Source organism: Calliopsis andreniformis, chromosome 9 (genome assembly GCF_051401765.1).
Source record: "Calliopsis andreniformis isolate RMS-2024a chromosome 9, iyCalAndr_principal, whole genome shotgun sequence".
Taxonomy (NCBI): Eukaryota; Metazoa; Arthropoda; class Insecta; order Hymenoptera; family Andrenidae; genus Calliopsis; species Calliopsis andreniformis.
The window spans coordinates 2,258,705-2,272,972 of NC_135070.1; the positions used below are offsets into that span (position 1 = coordinate 2,258,705).

A 14,268-nucleotide genomic window follows, 5' to 3' on the forward strand; every position below is an offset into this window, starting at 1 on the left:
TTCAGAAAACATTAGTTTGAGTAATATATTAATTTGAATATTGCGAAGTGGTACTAATGACGAATTAACTAAAGCTTATATGCGAGTAGTAAAAAGTTTGTTGTCGCGTCTCATTGCGTAGAGAATAGTGTTTACTTTCTTTGTTTTATCTTTTCATTGCATTCATATAGCAACTGTTTTATTATAAATTATAAATTAATATTATGTACTTCTGAGAAGAGAGGTAGTAAATTCAAATATTAACTCAGGCGGTTCTAAAATACTGATATGATGATTACCTATAATCATTTATCAGCTTTCGATCACTCGCATATAAACTCTATTTAGCCGAACAATATTCAAATTAACATATCTCTCAAAATAATGCTTTCTCAGCAAAATAATTTAAGAGTTTTTTATAACGAATGAGTTGCGACATGTGTTAAAAAATATATGGTTTTATTGAAAAAAATTAAGGTGATTTATTTTTTTTATATAAAAAATATTTCGGAAGTCAGAGTTACTGCAAATTTTTAATTTTATGTATAAATTTTTTCTGCAAAATTATTTGATACGGTCCAAAAAAAGTAGATACCGTTACGCTGTACACCCTGTATAATTATCATATATAATACTTCAATGTTTTTATACTACTTATATATTTTTACGCCACATCACAGACAATTTTGTTACACATTTTTAAAAATCAATTTAAGTAACACAGCATTTAATAATTATAAAAATTATTATAGGAATCTAATACCTTTTCAAGTTATTAAAAATTTTTTCAGAAATTATGAAACAACTTTGTTTCAAATATTTAAGAATATGACATGTACACAATTATTGTTTATTAATTTATTTATATATTTTATAAATCTGATTAGTTAATTCTAATCGTTTAATTATAAAGACATCAATCTAATGTAATGGATTTTCAAAAATACTACATTGATTATATAGGATCTGTCCTTAGACGAAGATAATACTGATTATGTTCTCGTTTATAATGCCAATAAATGAAGCCAATTACAGATAAAACTAATAGTACCAACATTAGGATTGAAGACGTCAATATTGCTGAAAGAAACAGAAGGCTTGTTGTTATGACCTTCATAATTAAAATCATAAAAATCGAAAATTAAGTTTCTAATACACCAGAAAGTTACCAATAACTGCTGTGGTATTTATATTGTATCCAAATTCTTCGCGTTGCATTGCACATTCTTTTTCCCAATTTACTGGTACAATGTCTTTTGTTAATGCAATAAACTGATTTAATGGACATAATGGCATACAGCCTGGCAGTGTTAAAAGTAATGGTTCTTCGCTACTATTTTTATAAGAAAGCTGTAACAAATATATAACTTATAGATTAATAATGTTACTTAAGTCTCAAATATTTGAAATTCTTACCGTTACAAAATACTGATTTTTTAAATTTATTCTTAATTCGACAAGTAACGTAGCCGTATATGGTGGACAATGAGGTTCAAATACATTCAAAGTCATTAACATATTGGCTAAAGTTTCATCATGAGCACTATACATCCATACTTTCCTATCTGGCACTAAAGCATTCTTAGATTTTTTCTCCATATGATTAATCATTTCTCCAAGTAGCAATCCTGTTATTATATTTTGAAATTATAAATATGTAACATACAAGAATTTAAATGCATTAGATATGCTGTATTAATTTCTTACCTGATTTTAATCTTTGAAGCATTTTATTGTAGGCATTAGTTGTAAAACTTTTTGCAGCTATGGGTTTCATTTTTTCAGGAAATACTGATTTAGTCCATTCTGGTAAAGTTTTGTTATAAAGATCCTGTACAAAATATTTCATCATATGAAACTTTTAAGAAAATAATTTAATAAACACTAATTAATAAAATCTTACCTCAATAAATAATATATCATAAAGCTGTTGAATAGATCTTAAAGATGAAATTTTGTTTCCTGTCATCTTTGTCAAATATGCATACAATTTTTCATTTTCTTTATTTATGTATTTCATTTCTGGTGAATTAAGAACTTTTTCTAATTCATAATTGTATGCAGGGCAGTATTTCTTAGCAGCCAATACATTATCTTTATCTTCAGGAATAGTATGTACTGGAATAGGCATCCATTTAATACTGTCCCATACTTGATTGCCACTTGGTGGGTATAAGCCAGCTAAATGTGATTCTGCTGACATTAAAGTACGATCTACATCGGTACTTTGTACATAGATATCATGTGGAGAATACAGGTAGCTTAGAAGGTGTGAATAACGTTTGCGGACCCAACGACCAAGCAATAAATGTTGATGTTTTCCCAGCTATGTACCATATAATACATATATTAATAGGCATTATAGTATTACCCAATTCGAAAACTAAACAAAACTTTTTAATTGTTAGAAATTTATTTTGTTTTAAAGAAATGTTTATTTTTCAAGAATAAAATTCTACTTATAACTTGTATAACAAAAGATTCTATATTCAGTTAGCTATTTAAAAATTTTTGCTACAGCAAAACTTTGTTTAATATGTATAATAGTCATAGAATTTATTGTATAATTTAAAGAGTATTAAGTAATTTCTTGACATCTTTTGTGCAAAATATGAACACAATTTATAAGATGAACATAATGATTTGAATATAATACTTAAATGATTTAAATCTATTATAAACAAGGACGATACTATTAAATTAAACTTTATAGTTGTTAATTGTTAAAATATACACATAGTAATTAATGATTACTTACATTTGTTAACTGACCATATGGAACAGGCCAAATACTTTCATTATTATAAGGATCATTAGGATAAGCTCCTATAGGAGTCCTATCTCCATGCCTGTATAACTGTAAAATAAAGAACAATAACTTATCCTGTTCACTCAAATTTACATAGTCTACCATCTATGACACTGAACAATATAGCTAACAGAAACATGCAGATAACAGCAACATAATTATGTATAACAAAGAAACATTTTTAATGATTGATGAAATTTAATGATTTATGAGAATCTCATGAATATTAAATTTTTTTAATCAAATTACTATTTAAATCTGATACATTATTTAACAATTTTTTTATATTTGCTTTCAGGATAGAACACAAGTTTAACGAACTTACGATATTTGCAAAGACAACGGTTCCCAAATTTGTATCCTGTGCATCTGACAGATGCAAAATGGAAAATCCTAGGACTAAGATAAGCAGGTTTGTATTCATTTTCCGAAATTGTTGATTTACCTTAGATTCCTTTTCCTCTCATGAAGACGCTTCACGTGGAAATAAAAGAAAACATCGATCTATTGATTACCGCAACCTGTGGAATACGATAACGATAATTTTAACGATAATTTCGTCTGATAGACGAAATTATATTATGATTTCAACAAATGCGTTAATACATGTTACATAGCAAAGCTGTGCTCGAATTAAAGCCACCAGAGGCTTTTAAATGTCCTACTGTTGCGAAATTCATCCTGACGCTTTGTTGTCACCAATATCGGTTCCCTACCATTCTTGACTCGTATGAGATAGGGTAGGGTTACTCACTTCCCCAGTGGTACTCATCTTAACAATCTTTCGCATACAAATACACTATCTTACACATTGGCTATACTCTTTAAACTTTAGATCCTGATAAAATGATCAAGACATTGCCGTCACGATAACAGCTTAATTACGAATTTCTGCATATTTTTATCTGTTGTTTACTTATCGAACAAAGCACTGGAATTTAAAAAGGCGATTGTATGCGTATTAATAACTCTAATTTTGCAGTCATATTATAACGAAAAAGTTCAAAGTTAGTTCATTGACTCTGAAAATCGATTTAATGTTTTTTGATGGTACCTTATTTACAAGATAATATTAAATTTTAATGCTAGGAATAAAAGTTCATGAAAAAATATGTACAATATAATGTTTTAAAATATTTTATTTAAATTATACAAAGTAATTGGTAATTGTCAATTGCATTTTAACTTATTCTTATAAAAAATAATTACAAATGATAAACAGTATTATAGTGTATAATTGGAAACTGTATATTTTTTACACTGTTTGTACATAAGTTTCATAACACATTTACCTTTAACTGAAAATTATGAAAAAGAATTATACTACGTAATAGAAAACAGTAATAATACCGTCCTAAATAGAAATTACAATTATTTTTAAAAAAGGATTGCACGCAGTAATAGATTCTATTGTATACCTTTAACCTGATTCACAATATAAAATTTGTATATAATCTTTGCTTCTATATTACAATATATGAATACATATAAATCACCTTAAATACCAAATTAATTCACCTGTCTTTAACAATTATGTAAACATACGGACTAATTAAACTTCCCGACGCTCTTGATCTTTAAAATAAATAACTCTTTCTGTACACGTTATTGCACATACGGTCGTATGCAAACAGCTAATAGAACGAATTTAAGATCTTTACACATTTTATTACTTGACTGTACTTATAATATGTGCGAAAAGGGGATCTCGCTTTGTTCGTAATTTTTGTAGAATATAAATTTCAACAGTAATTTATGGAAAATGATTCAACATGCTGATACCTAAAAATCTCTGTATTAGTTGCATCAGTTGCATGTACCATTATCTAATGATAAAATAATGGAATACATATTGAACAGGATAACAATAACATTCGAATCACAGTCTTCGTTGACGATAACGTTTCGTAACAGAAATAAGAAATTGTGCTACAAACGGCCAAAGAATTAATATGGCAAATAATCGCGGTGAACATTCTGGTAAAGGCCACCATTTAGGATACCAAGTTGCCATAGGCTGCTTCTAAACAAATCATACATTTCACTGGTCAAGTATGTTAATATGTGAAATAAAAAATTGATTGCAAATAATTTTTACCGTTTGTGGAGCCAATGCTTGCAGCGCTTGACCTTCTAAACTTCGTACTCTAGCCGTTATTCTATCCAGATCTCGTTGTAAATTTTGCATAGTTGTAGTTATTTGATTAAAAAACTCGGCATTGAATTTTTCATCTTTTCTAGTCCGTTGTCTGTTACTCTCGTGTTGTTTACCTTCTGTTGATGTTTTTAAACAACCATTTGTATTTGCATACCCATTAGTTACTTCCACAATATTCTCCTTTGGAACTATTGATTCGCTAATTTCATCTGTAATAACATTCAACCCATTTGACATTTTTTGAGTAGTAGTAGAAGTTTTTATTACATCCTTCTGTATTCGTTCTGGAGCGGACTATGAATACAAAATCAGTTTCAGTTAAGTAAAATTGAAAATAAGAATTTACTGTACATTGTACATTTTTCATAGTACCAGCAGCTTACTTCGACGGTATCTATAAATTCTTCTTCTTCCCCATCAGTATCTGGTGGTAATGGACTCGTACTATTGCTACTAGCTGGACTAGTTTCTAAACTACTTGCAATATGTCGTGTCATGTTGCAAACTCTGTGTGGTGATGTTTCCCTTGATACTATACAGAAAGTAATTAATATAAAACTTAAAAATGTATATAAAATATTGAAAAAGTTAAATTTCATTGGTTGTTTGGATATTTAAAATAAAACTAAAGTGTAGGAAATACATTTAAGAAATACCTTTAAGAAATTTTATCATATTCATATTGTAACAAAAAATATTACAAGTCTATACCTAAAGGTGAAGCAGATAATGGGCAGTCAGGTTGTGAACGCATGCGTTCTAAGACAGGACCAACGAGTAATTCTAAATCTTCTTGTGGAACGCTTTCATAAAACGTATCCAAACTACCAAGAAAAGTAGCTACTTTATCTGTATATGACATTGTTTCTACAATCTGTAAAAATATAATCCCATTTTTAAATAATTCCTAAACGTAAAATTATAAATAATGTTATGTCTATACAGAGTATTCCTAATATAAGGGCTCAAACTTTATTAATGTACTTACTTACGATAATAATAATAAACAGAAATTATGGATTGACAAATGCTACTTTTTTTATGTATAGTATTTTTAAAGTTTTTCATATTAGTATTATTTCATGATTTGTTAAATATATATAAAACTCTTTGTGTTATTTCAAACAATTTAACAAACTTCAACGATTCATTTATAAAGATTTAAATTTTAATTAGTTTGAAATCATATCTAATTATGAACATTTAAACATCTCTGTTAAAATGAAATTTTGGAATGTCATCTCCCAGAAATAGAGCATTTGCAGACCCATGTTAATACGATATTTCTTCATTATTATGATGAGTAAAGTACACTTATTTTATTCTCTCATTTTAGGAACACCTTGTATATATATCTAAAAAATTAACCTTTTTTAATTCTTCCACATAATTATTCATAGCTTCTGTTTTACTCATGTTGCCTAAACGTGTCCAAGCATCCCATTTTGCTTTCTTAATTACTTCCCAGAAAGCAGGCTTTGGCTGTTGACATGGTCCCTCTGTTGCTTGTTTATAATATGCATAAAAACGTAGCATAATTTCATTGCTAGGTTGATATGCTCCTAAAATACATCAATAAATATCAAATATCATTAAAAATTATAGAGAAAATATGTTATTTATTATTTTTTAAGTAGTTTTTGTACTTAAAAGTTATCATATGACCTCTGGTCAAGCAACCAGTAAGTAAATATCATGCATATATTATCATACCAATGTCTCAATCTGTAGCTTTATATAGGAAACTTAAGTATATAATCGATGGTAATACGTTAATGGTTTCCAGCATTTTTTAAATTAATTCAAATATTCTTTCAATAATAAAAAGATTTACAAGAATCTGACATTATTAAGAAATTGAGAGAAGATAATAGCATATCTTATAAAAATTCGAGACAGTTACAATCATCCAGAAGGAATGTTCTAGTTTTAAACACTATGCAATTCATCCATTCTTGGTCTATTAGAAAGTGAAATGGGAATACTCACACATAGACTCATAATAAATGGAAAGTGCATATTCATCTATGAATATAAAAACCAGATGTATAACTACTAACATAAAATTAAAAAAACTGTTCTTGAGCTCTACAACATTCAATTTTTGGTATATATAAAAAAAGACACACACAAAAGTGTGTATTCAAAAATTGCATGCTGTAAACAGTAGCCTTTATAAAGTAAACACATCTACATTTCTAAATACATCAATATTAAAAGTTAGATTCTTCCCTATTAATATTTCTAATAATTTTGCCAATACTTATAATTATCGAAAATTAATCCTTTTCAAAAGAAAAAGGAATATGATAGTGACAACTAGAGAAAGGAGGATATTGGATTTAATTCATTGTCGTCTTTCAATGGATGGTAAAGATAAATATTTTGTCAAGTCAGACGCGAACTTTGTCCGGGATTACTTCACGACTATTGATGCATCGTGATATGAAATGTTAAATAACTATTAAGCATGTTTAGGAATCACTAATAGGAGGAAAACCTAGCTCGTATAAGTTTCATGCAAATAAAAAGAATTTTAAGAAAAATATAGTCAGACTAGCGTACACATGCTATGATTACTGCTAAAGAAAAACGAAAGTATTTTGCATTGTAGATGCGGTGACGCACAGTGGAAGTCAATGGAGGAGATTTAATTTCTGTGAAACAGTGTACGACAACGCGACGTAGCGTGATTTGCATGAGTCCATGTCAATCAGTTGAAATATTTACCATTTTTTGGTAAACTCCTGATCACATTAACAGCCGCGTTAAATTTCTCCTCCGTCGTCATGGTAGGATCTCTGGTCCTAAAACAGATATTCACACCTATTTCGTTTCCACGATATTTCGCTCTGTTTTAAATCAGTCACTTTTAGTAAATTAGATCAATGTATTGTCGAATGGGAAAAGTTGTGACACAGGAAATGTATCAGCAACTTTTAGATTAAATGAACAATTCAATACAAACGCAGCGTAAGGAAATGACAGATCACCGTTTGATGACTGGCGATCGTCTGTTCAGTGATTATACATTCACTATGCGCATGCGTATTGAATGATGAAGTCTAAAGTTTAACCCCTTCTCTCTCGTACTGTACCACTGACTGTTTTCAGAATCCAGTCAATGAATTTTCTTTAAAATTGAACTAACTAGTCACGGCTTGTTGTTACAGTCATTACTTGCTGAAATCTCACAGCTTGTTACTAGTTGAGATGTGTTAACATATTAATATCCGTATTTCTGAGATCGGTTAACGTGTATTATAAGTGAGACTAAAAGAAAATGACACAATTTTTAAATAATTTGAAAGTTGTAGCCGTTTAATCGGCAATAATACTATCACAAATTGAATTAAATATTTCTGTACTTAGAAGTAAACTAGTTTTATTATAGTGAATATTAAAATTTTATCAAAAAATGATCCGTCATTAATGTATCTTTATACATCATTTATTTTCGCAGATATGTGTATGCATATAATTTGTTACCTCGTACGAAATTTTGACAAACGTCACAACAGGAATTTAAACAAAATACTATAGAATTTATTATAATCTGTTTCCAGTACCGAATTAAGATTTATTTTGTGTGGCCTGGGGTAGGTAATGACGCTCTTGATATAAAAAACACAGGCGTTGGGTTTAATAAATGTACTAGAACATTCCCTACTTTTGAGAGAATTTGATAAAGGATAACTGTTTTCAATCTTTGGTTCAAAGTAAACTGTATTTTTTTTTAAGTTTTTGCAAAAATTTATTTTAGTACATAATATGAAAAAATAAGGTTCTTTAAAGAGTGAGGCCTAATGCTATAGCTCCCCCGCCCCAGCCACCCCCTCCCTTTAATTCTGGTCTGTCTGCTACAGTAAACATAAACAATAGCACCTTATTACTTAAATAGGTAATTTTTTGAAAAATTGTATATAATTGATTAAGACAAACCACCTCAATAACTCGCTTGCTATTGACGATAGATAAAAATTTGTTAGACAGTGTTTACTTGGTTTTGAGATAGAACTAATCTGGTGTCAATAATTTTTTTTATTTGATGAGGAAAAGGGAAATATGACAGTCAGCTTTATATTTCTTAGTACATCATTTGATGCAACTCGTCCTTTGCTGCAAAAAAGTACTAAACCATTCATGATAAAAAATATTATAATTTAAAAATTATATTTTTTCATCCGTTTGTGACTTTATTGAAAAATTTACGCAATAAGACAACTAACTTTACACGAACGTTAGTATGGAATACATTGTAAAAAATAACTGATATAACTATCGCATGTAAGATAAAATTATCTATGTAGTAGTATACAGAATGTTTGATAACAAGTGTCAAAAATTTTAAGGAGTTATTGTACATAATAAAACGAATATTGAAAATCACGAAAATGCTTTCAAGGCTTTGTTTCTGAGTTAGTAATTGTGAAAATTATACCTAAAATGTGCCATAAAAGTGCCTGACTTGAGACTTCTTCTACTGCCGGCGTGCATTAGTAGGTTAGTCGCAGCGATATCAGTAAAATAAGTTCTCAAGTCAGACAGACTTTACGTGTACTTTAGGTAGTTTTTCCACACTAATAACTTGGAAACGATACCTCCAACGCAATTTCAATATCCTTGATTTTCCTCTTATTTTGGCACATAGAATTATTTTTTATAATTTTTGACACCTGTTATCGAACACCCTGTATAGTTGATAGTTATGATTAAATTCGTTTCATTATTCTCTATTACTTCGTAGAACAAAATACTATGTTCTTTAAAAAAAAATATAAGACATGTTAGAAAACCCAAGTTATTTCCGTCGAGGTTCTGGGGTAAGTGCCGTGGGGTTCGTCACAGTCCTCTTACCAAAAGGCATAGCCTTCCCCACCCCGTGGCCAGATCCTTTAGGAACAATATCCTTACTCTTTAGCAATACGGCGTCGGGCCGCTTGCCTTCTCCAAACACTCGCTCTTCTTCTAAACAGTCATACAACACCCGATAGCTGGGAGGCCCAACGTAGCCATCAGCCATCGGTCGCCGACGGGACTGTTTAGTCTCATGCACCCTCAAACAGCCTTTCGTAAACTAAGACCCTGTCATAAATTCATCAAAGACCCGTCATCGTTCGGCTATTCGTCCCAAACTTTCTCTTAAAAATACGTTGACGCTAACATACAGAAGCATCAATCGATGTATTAAGAAATGTGTATCTCCATTTATTAAAAAATGTATTAACACCAAATTATGCCTCTCGAAGTTAAATAAGATTGATTTTAAAAATTTTTTGTCATTAACCCTTTCGCGGCGGAGCGCTCAGAAATGTATTGCGCTCCAAGCAGCCGTATCCACACTATCGCAGCTCATATTCGTCGTCCATGTATCCATGATCGGGACAAAATTTATGGATAATTGTATTTGATTATGTAAAAAAATCTCTGCACAAGAAGCGTGTGCTGCTAGCGTATCGAAAACAAACGACTTAATGGATATTATTGGGCAGCTACTGATAACAAGCGAACGGCGCTAAAGGCGCACTATCGCGTGAGGAGTCTATGCTCGCTTAATAGGTGCTCTGCGGTTGGCAGTTTAGGATAGATACCCGTTTCAAATCGGCAATGAAGGTGATAAAATTACGAAAGAAAATCGTAGGTGAAAAGGTTAAGAACCATGACCATGCCCCATTCGTGTAAATGGCCCGGATATTTCTGGGTCATAGAATCTGAGCTTATGATTAAGACCTTAAAAGGGGTAGCACACCGTATAGGCAAGTACACTGGACTAATGTTTACGCCTTACGCAATATATACGAAATAACGTGTAAATAAAAAACTAAGCATTTCCGGGCATATGTGTATCTGAACTTTTCTCATTGTCTTTATGTCGAAAACATATCCTCCAAAAATATCCTACATGTTTGAACATAGGCTATGTACATATAGGGTTGTGGATTGCTTGTGATCTAGTAATTATACACTTGTTACAGGGTAACTGGCCTATTTAACAAATATTTAATTACGACTCGAATTGCTTTTGAATAATTTGAAAGCGTTTTTTAAGTTATTTTGCACTAGGGTTTGTAAAGAAAGTTGATTATTAATTATTTTTCTATATTCATCAAGTCTTTTCAGGACAAAGATGCTAAAAAGTTTGTAGGAAAGGATATAAGGGTGAAATCACTTCCACACATACATTCGCTTCAGTCGATTTTATTAAAAGTGTCGTCGCTCGATGAGGCCTCGTAACAGACGTAACCTACTGCCTGGAAAACCTTTTTGGTTTCTCGCCTGGGCCTCCGCCGCGTATCCTCTTTCTTTAAACACTTGAGCACTACGAGACGGTTAGACGACGACTTATCGCGCTGGGGCAGAACGGCGCGACGCCACGAAATATATGCAAACTTAAACTAATTTCCGTTCTGCCAAGACGGCGGGGTATGACAAGACGGCGATCGACGCATCGCGGAATTCTTCGCAATGTGACGCCGTGCACGTGCACGGGTCGCCACAGGTTAAAGAAATATTAATTAAAACAGAACAAAACCTTTGTCGCATTTACTGAATACTATGAATTTCCAGTAATTGTCACTTATTCCTCCTCTCATGATATACATAGAAATTTAATACTTTTAGTATTTGCAACTATATAGTATTTATACCGTGACGTAATGAAATCTCTGTTATATTAGTGTAAGACGGAAAATCAGGATCGGCGTAATGAGCGGTCAAAATAATGACACCTTGTAGGCGTTTACGCTAAATGCAAAACTGTGCGAGGTTTATTCCTGCGTTTCACCAGTCACGACGACTGTTCGTACAAGAATGGTCCTTCGACCGTCTTTTAGCCATGAGGACGCCTTCGTCAGTATCGCCCTTTCCGGTGTTTATGGTAACCCTAGAGGTACCCACTTGACCGTCGAAAGAGAAAGCACGTTGACGAAAAGCACATGCCCCATTCGAGTATACGTTAACTTCGACTTTTCTAACATTAGGCTTTGATTAATCACTGTTTTTTAACACTTCTGACAACAAGATGGATAAATTATACTATTTCCCGGAATAATATTTTGCCTATTTTAAACAAAAAGTGAATATTTTCCATATTTTAAACAAAAGTTACCTCTATATTTTATTTTATTTATTTATTTTTAAAAATATAGAAGACTGCCTCCAATTAGCGGGGCCTAGCATCCCGCTGTTTAAATCTTGCTATCGCCTCGTCCGGTGTTCCTCGAACGCTCCACTCAACACCCTCCTCGACTGTATACCCGCGTTTCGGGTTTCTCAACATTTCTTTTTTAATTTTTAAAAAATGTTTTCATTTTCCAGTAACTCGAGAAGGACCAGTCATTGAGACAGTTACCCATCAGATCATTTGATGATCAGTTTACCTGGAAACGCTCCGAGTCTTAGCAACTATTACAATGCTAACAGCAATCATAATAAATGTTGCCAACACTCAGAGGGTTTTCAGATAGACTGATCACCCTGTACATAATATGAAATATAATTGCTTTTAACACGTAACAATAGATTACGATAACGATGAATACTTTTGAATGTATTGTAACTTGACATGATGATAGTGACAATCATATTATTTAATATTGCCGGTTTAATCTTTAGTTTATCATATTTAGTGAGATGGTCAAGACCAACCAAAATTATTTCGAAACACTTTGAGCCTAGAGCCTAAATAATTCGAATCTCGTTGATTCTAAGGCAGAAATTTCGAATTGTTTCGAATCGTTTCAAATCTGTGATGTGCTTTGAATCGATTTGAATACATATGTATATGAGCTTCAATCATTCTCAATGTTACAAGTAGGGAACTGTGAGAGTTCGAAATCTTGGAAGTTTTCTTTAAATAGACCCCCGTACACGATCAATAATACTAACAGTAATTTGTCAAATCGTTTCAATCTTTTTGAGACTGTACATGACCAATGTTATTGACAATGTGCATACTAGGCCCGTTTAAGAGGAATGATGCGCGATGGATGAGCGTATTTTCGCTGTATAATTTTACGTCTGTCTTTATTATTTTCAACTGGGAAAACAAGAAAAATACGTAAGATCATGAGATGCTCGTCTAAAGCCGACCTTAATTATACATTTTACCTTCAAGACACACTGTGCATATTATTCTGTAACTATTTTAATCTTCACAGAGCCGAATTAAGGTTTTGTAAGGCCCGGGGTTGGGCAGCGGGAGAGGGGTTGGTACTATATTAGAATATTTCTTATTTTTTAAGAGGATTTTATAAAAGATAACTATTTTCAATTCTTGAGACAAAATAAACTTCGAAGCTCCACAGTAAATGCGACTTCGGGAGAAAAATCGAAAATCATTTTTTTCTCAAGCATTTACGGGAAGCATTTACAGATTATTTTAATATATGAAAAAATGAGACCTAAGGCTTTAGCCCTCCTTCATAATCCAGGGTTGATTCTTCAAAACATTGTATACATTGTATAACACAAGCAATGGATTCGAAGTCGGGAACAATGTTTGCATATAAATTTATTAAAAGAAATTACTTTAAATCTGGGTTCGAAATAAACAAGTCTTGTTTATGAAAAAATTATGTTGGAACTTATATGTTTCATTTAACAGAATGTGTCTTACCGTGGAATTTTTATGGAAAAAAATGTTATCCTAAAGAATCTTGATAAAAAATGTTCGTATGGAACAGATACATTCTACGTAGAATTGTTTCCTAGAAAAAATTCCATAAGTAAATAAATCTGGCAACCTATTAGGTACTAGTATTATTTAATACAATATCATATTATCAATCATTGCTTACTTAGGATGAACATATGTAAATCGTAACATGCATAATTAATATTTTCAAAAAAGCATTGAACAGATAACGAAACTTATGAAGAATAAAATCTAAAATAGCAGACCAACCAACTGACGATGATGATCGAGACACAGATATTACATTAATATTACATTTCACAAACACCATGTTTGTATTCAGTAACGTAATGTAAAATTTCAGTAAAAATATTCTTTGCTTGTGTGAGCGCACGCACACAGCTTAAAACACAAGGAGTCTGCCCCCTTAACTTGCTGAATCAACTGTGAATTATCTACGTAAAGTAAATAATAATATTTACTCTTTTTAGTACTGATGAACAAAATATCTGTTCGTGTTATAAGGAAATTTTTATTTTTACATTTTATAAATTCGAGTTTATGTTTTAAATAAGTTCCATCAAAAAGTTCCAGAACATTTTCGAGCCCTGCTTTAAACGATGAAACCATTTATATTACTTTAAAATGGAGTTTAATACATTTCAACAGCTTCGAAAAATGGTAGAA

At 31.3% G+C, this 14,268-nt stretch overlaps 2 protein-coding genes across 3 annotated transcripts; both read right to left on the reverse strand.

Annotated features, from left to right (window-relative positions):
- Positions 1-841: 841 nt before the first annotated feature.
- On the reverse strand, positions 842-3,722 carry LOC143183100 (prostatic acid phosphatase). Of its 2 annotated transcripts, XM_076384524.1 has the most exons (8): positions 3,395-3,722; positions 3,114-3,309; positions 2,738-2,836; positions 1,883-2,305; positions 1,687-1,810; positions 1,396-1,607; positions 1,149-1,329; positions 842-1,059 (listed from the first exon to the last, which is right to left on the reverse strand). In XM_076384524.1, exons 2-8 carry the CDS (start codon positions 3,210-3,212, stop codon positions 935-937), a joined length of 1,263 nt encoding a protein of 420 aa, XP_076240639.1. In that variant the 5' UTR covers positions 3,213-3,309; positions 3,395-3,722; the 3' UTR covers positions 842-934. The 2 variants fall into 2 exon arrangements, with proteins under 2 accessions (XP_076240639.1, XP_076240640.1); XM_076384525.1 differs by having other exon boundaries at positions 3,114-3,722.
- A 193-nt stretch (positions 3,723-3,915) lies between these two features.
- LOC143182974 (uncharacterized) lies at positions 3,916-7,935 on the reverse strand. Its single transcript, XM_076384316.1, has 6 exons — positions 7,677-7,935; positions 6,315-6,508; positions 5,658-5,820; positions 5,330-5,478; positions 4,887-5,240; positions 3,916-4,811 (listed from the first exon to the last, which is right to left on the reverse strand). The coding sequence occupies exons 1-6, from the start codon at positions 7,735-7,737 to the stop codon at positions 4,668-4,670; spliced, it is 1,065 nt and encodes a 354-aa protein (XP_076240431.1). The 5' UTR covers positions 7,738-7,935; the 3' UTR covers positions 3,916-4,667.
- Positions 7,936-14,268: the final 6,333 nt, after the last annotated feature.

Coding starts and splice junctions, on each gene's coding strand:
- LOC143183100 (XM_076384524.1), bottom strand. CDS start 3,212: ATGAATACAAACCTGCTTATCTTAGTCCTAGGATTTTCCATTTTGCAT. Junction 2,306..2,737: donor CATATGGTCAGTTAACAAAT/GTAAGTAATCAT, acceptor TATGGTACATAG/CTGGGAAAACATCAACATTT. Junction 1,608..1,686: donor GCTTCAAAGATTAAAATCAG/GTAAGAAATTAA, acceptor ATATAATAACAG/GATTGCTACTTGGAGAAATG.
- LOC143182974 (XM_076384316.1), bottom strand. CDS start 7,737: ATGACGACGGAGGAGAAATTTAACGCGGCTGTTAATGTGATCAGGAGT. Junction 5,821..6,314: donor ATGTGGAAGAATTAAAAAAG/GTTAATTTTTTA, acceptor ATATTTTTACAG/ATTGTAGAAACAATGTCATA. Junction 5,479..5,657: donor ATTATCTGCTTCACCTTTAG/GTATAGACTTGT, acceptor CTTTCTGTATAG/TATCAAGGGAAACATCACCA.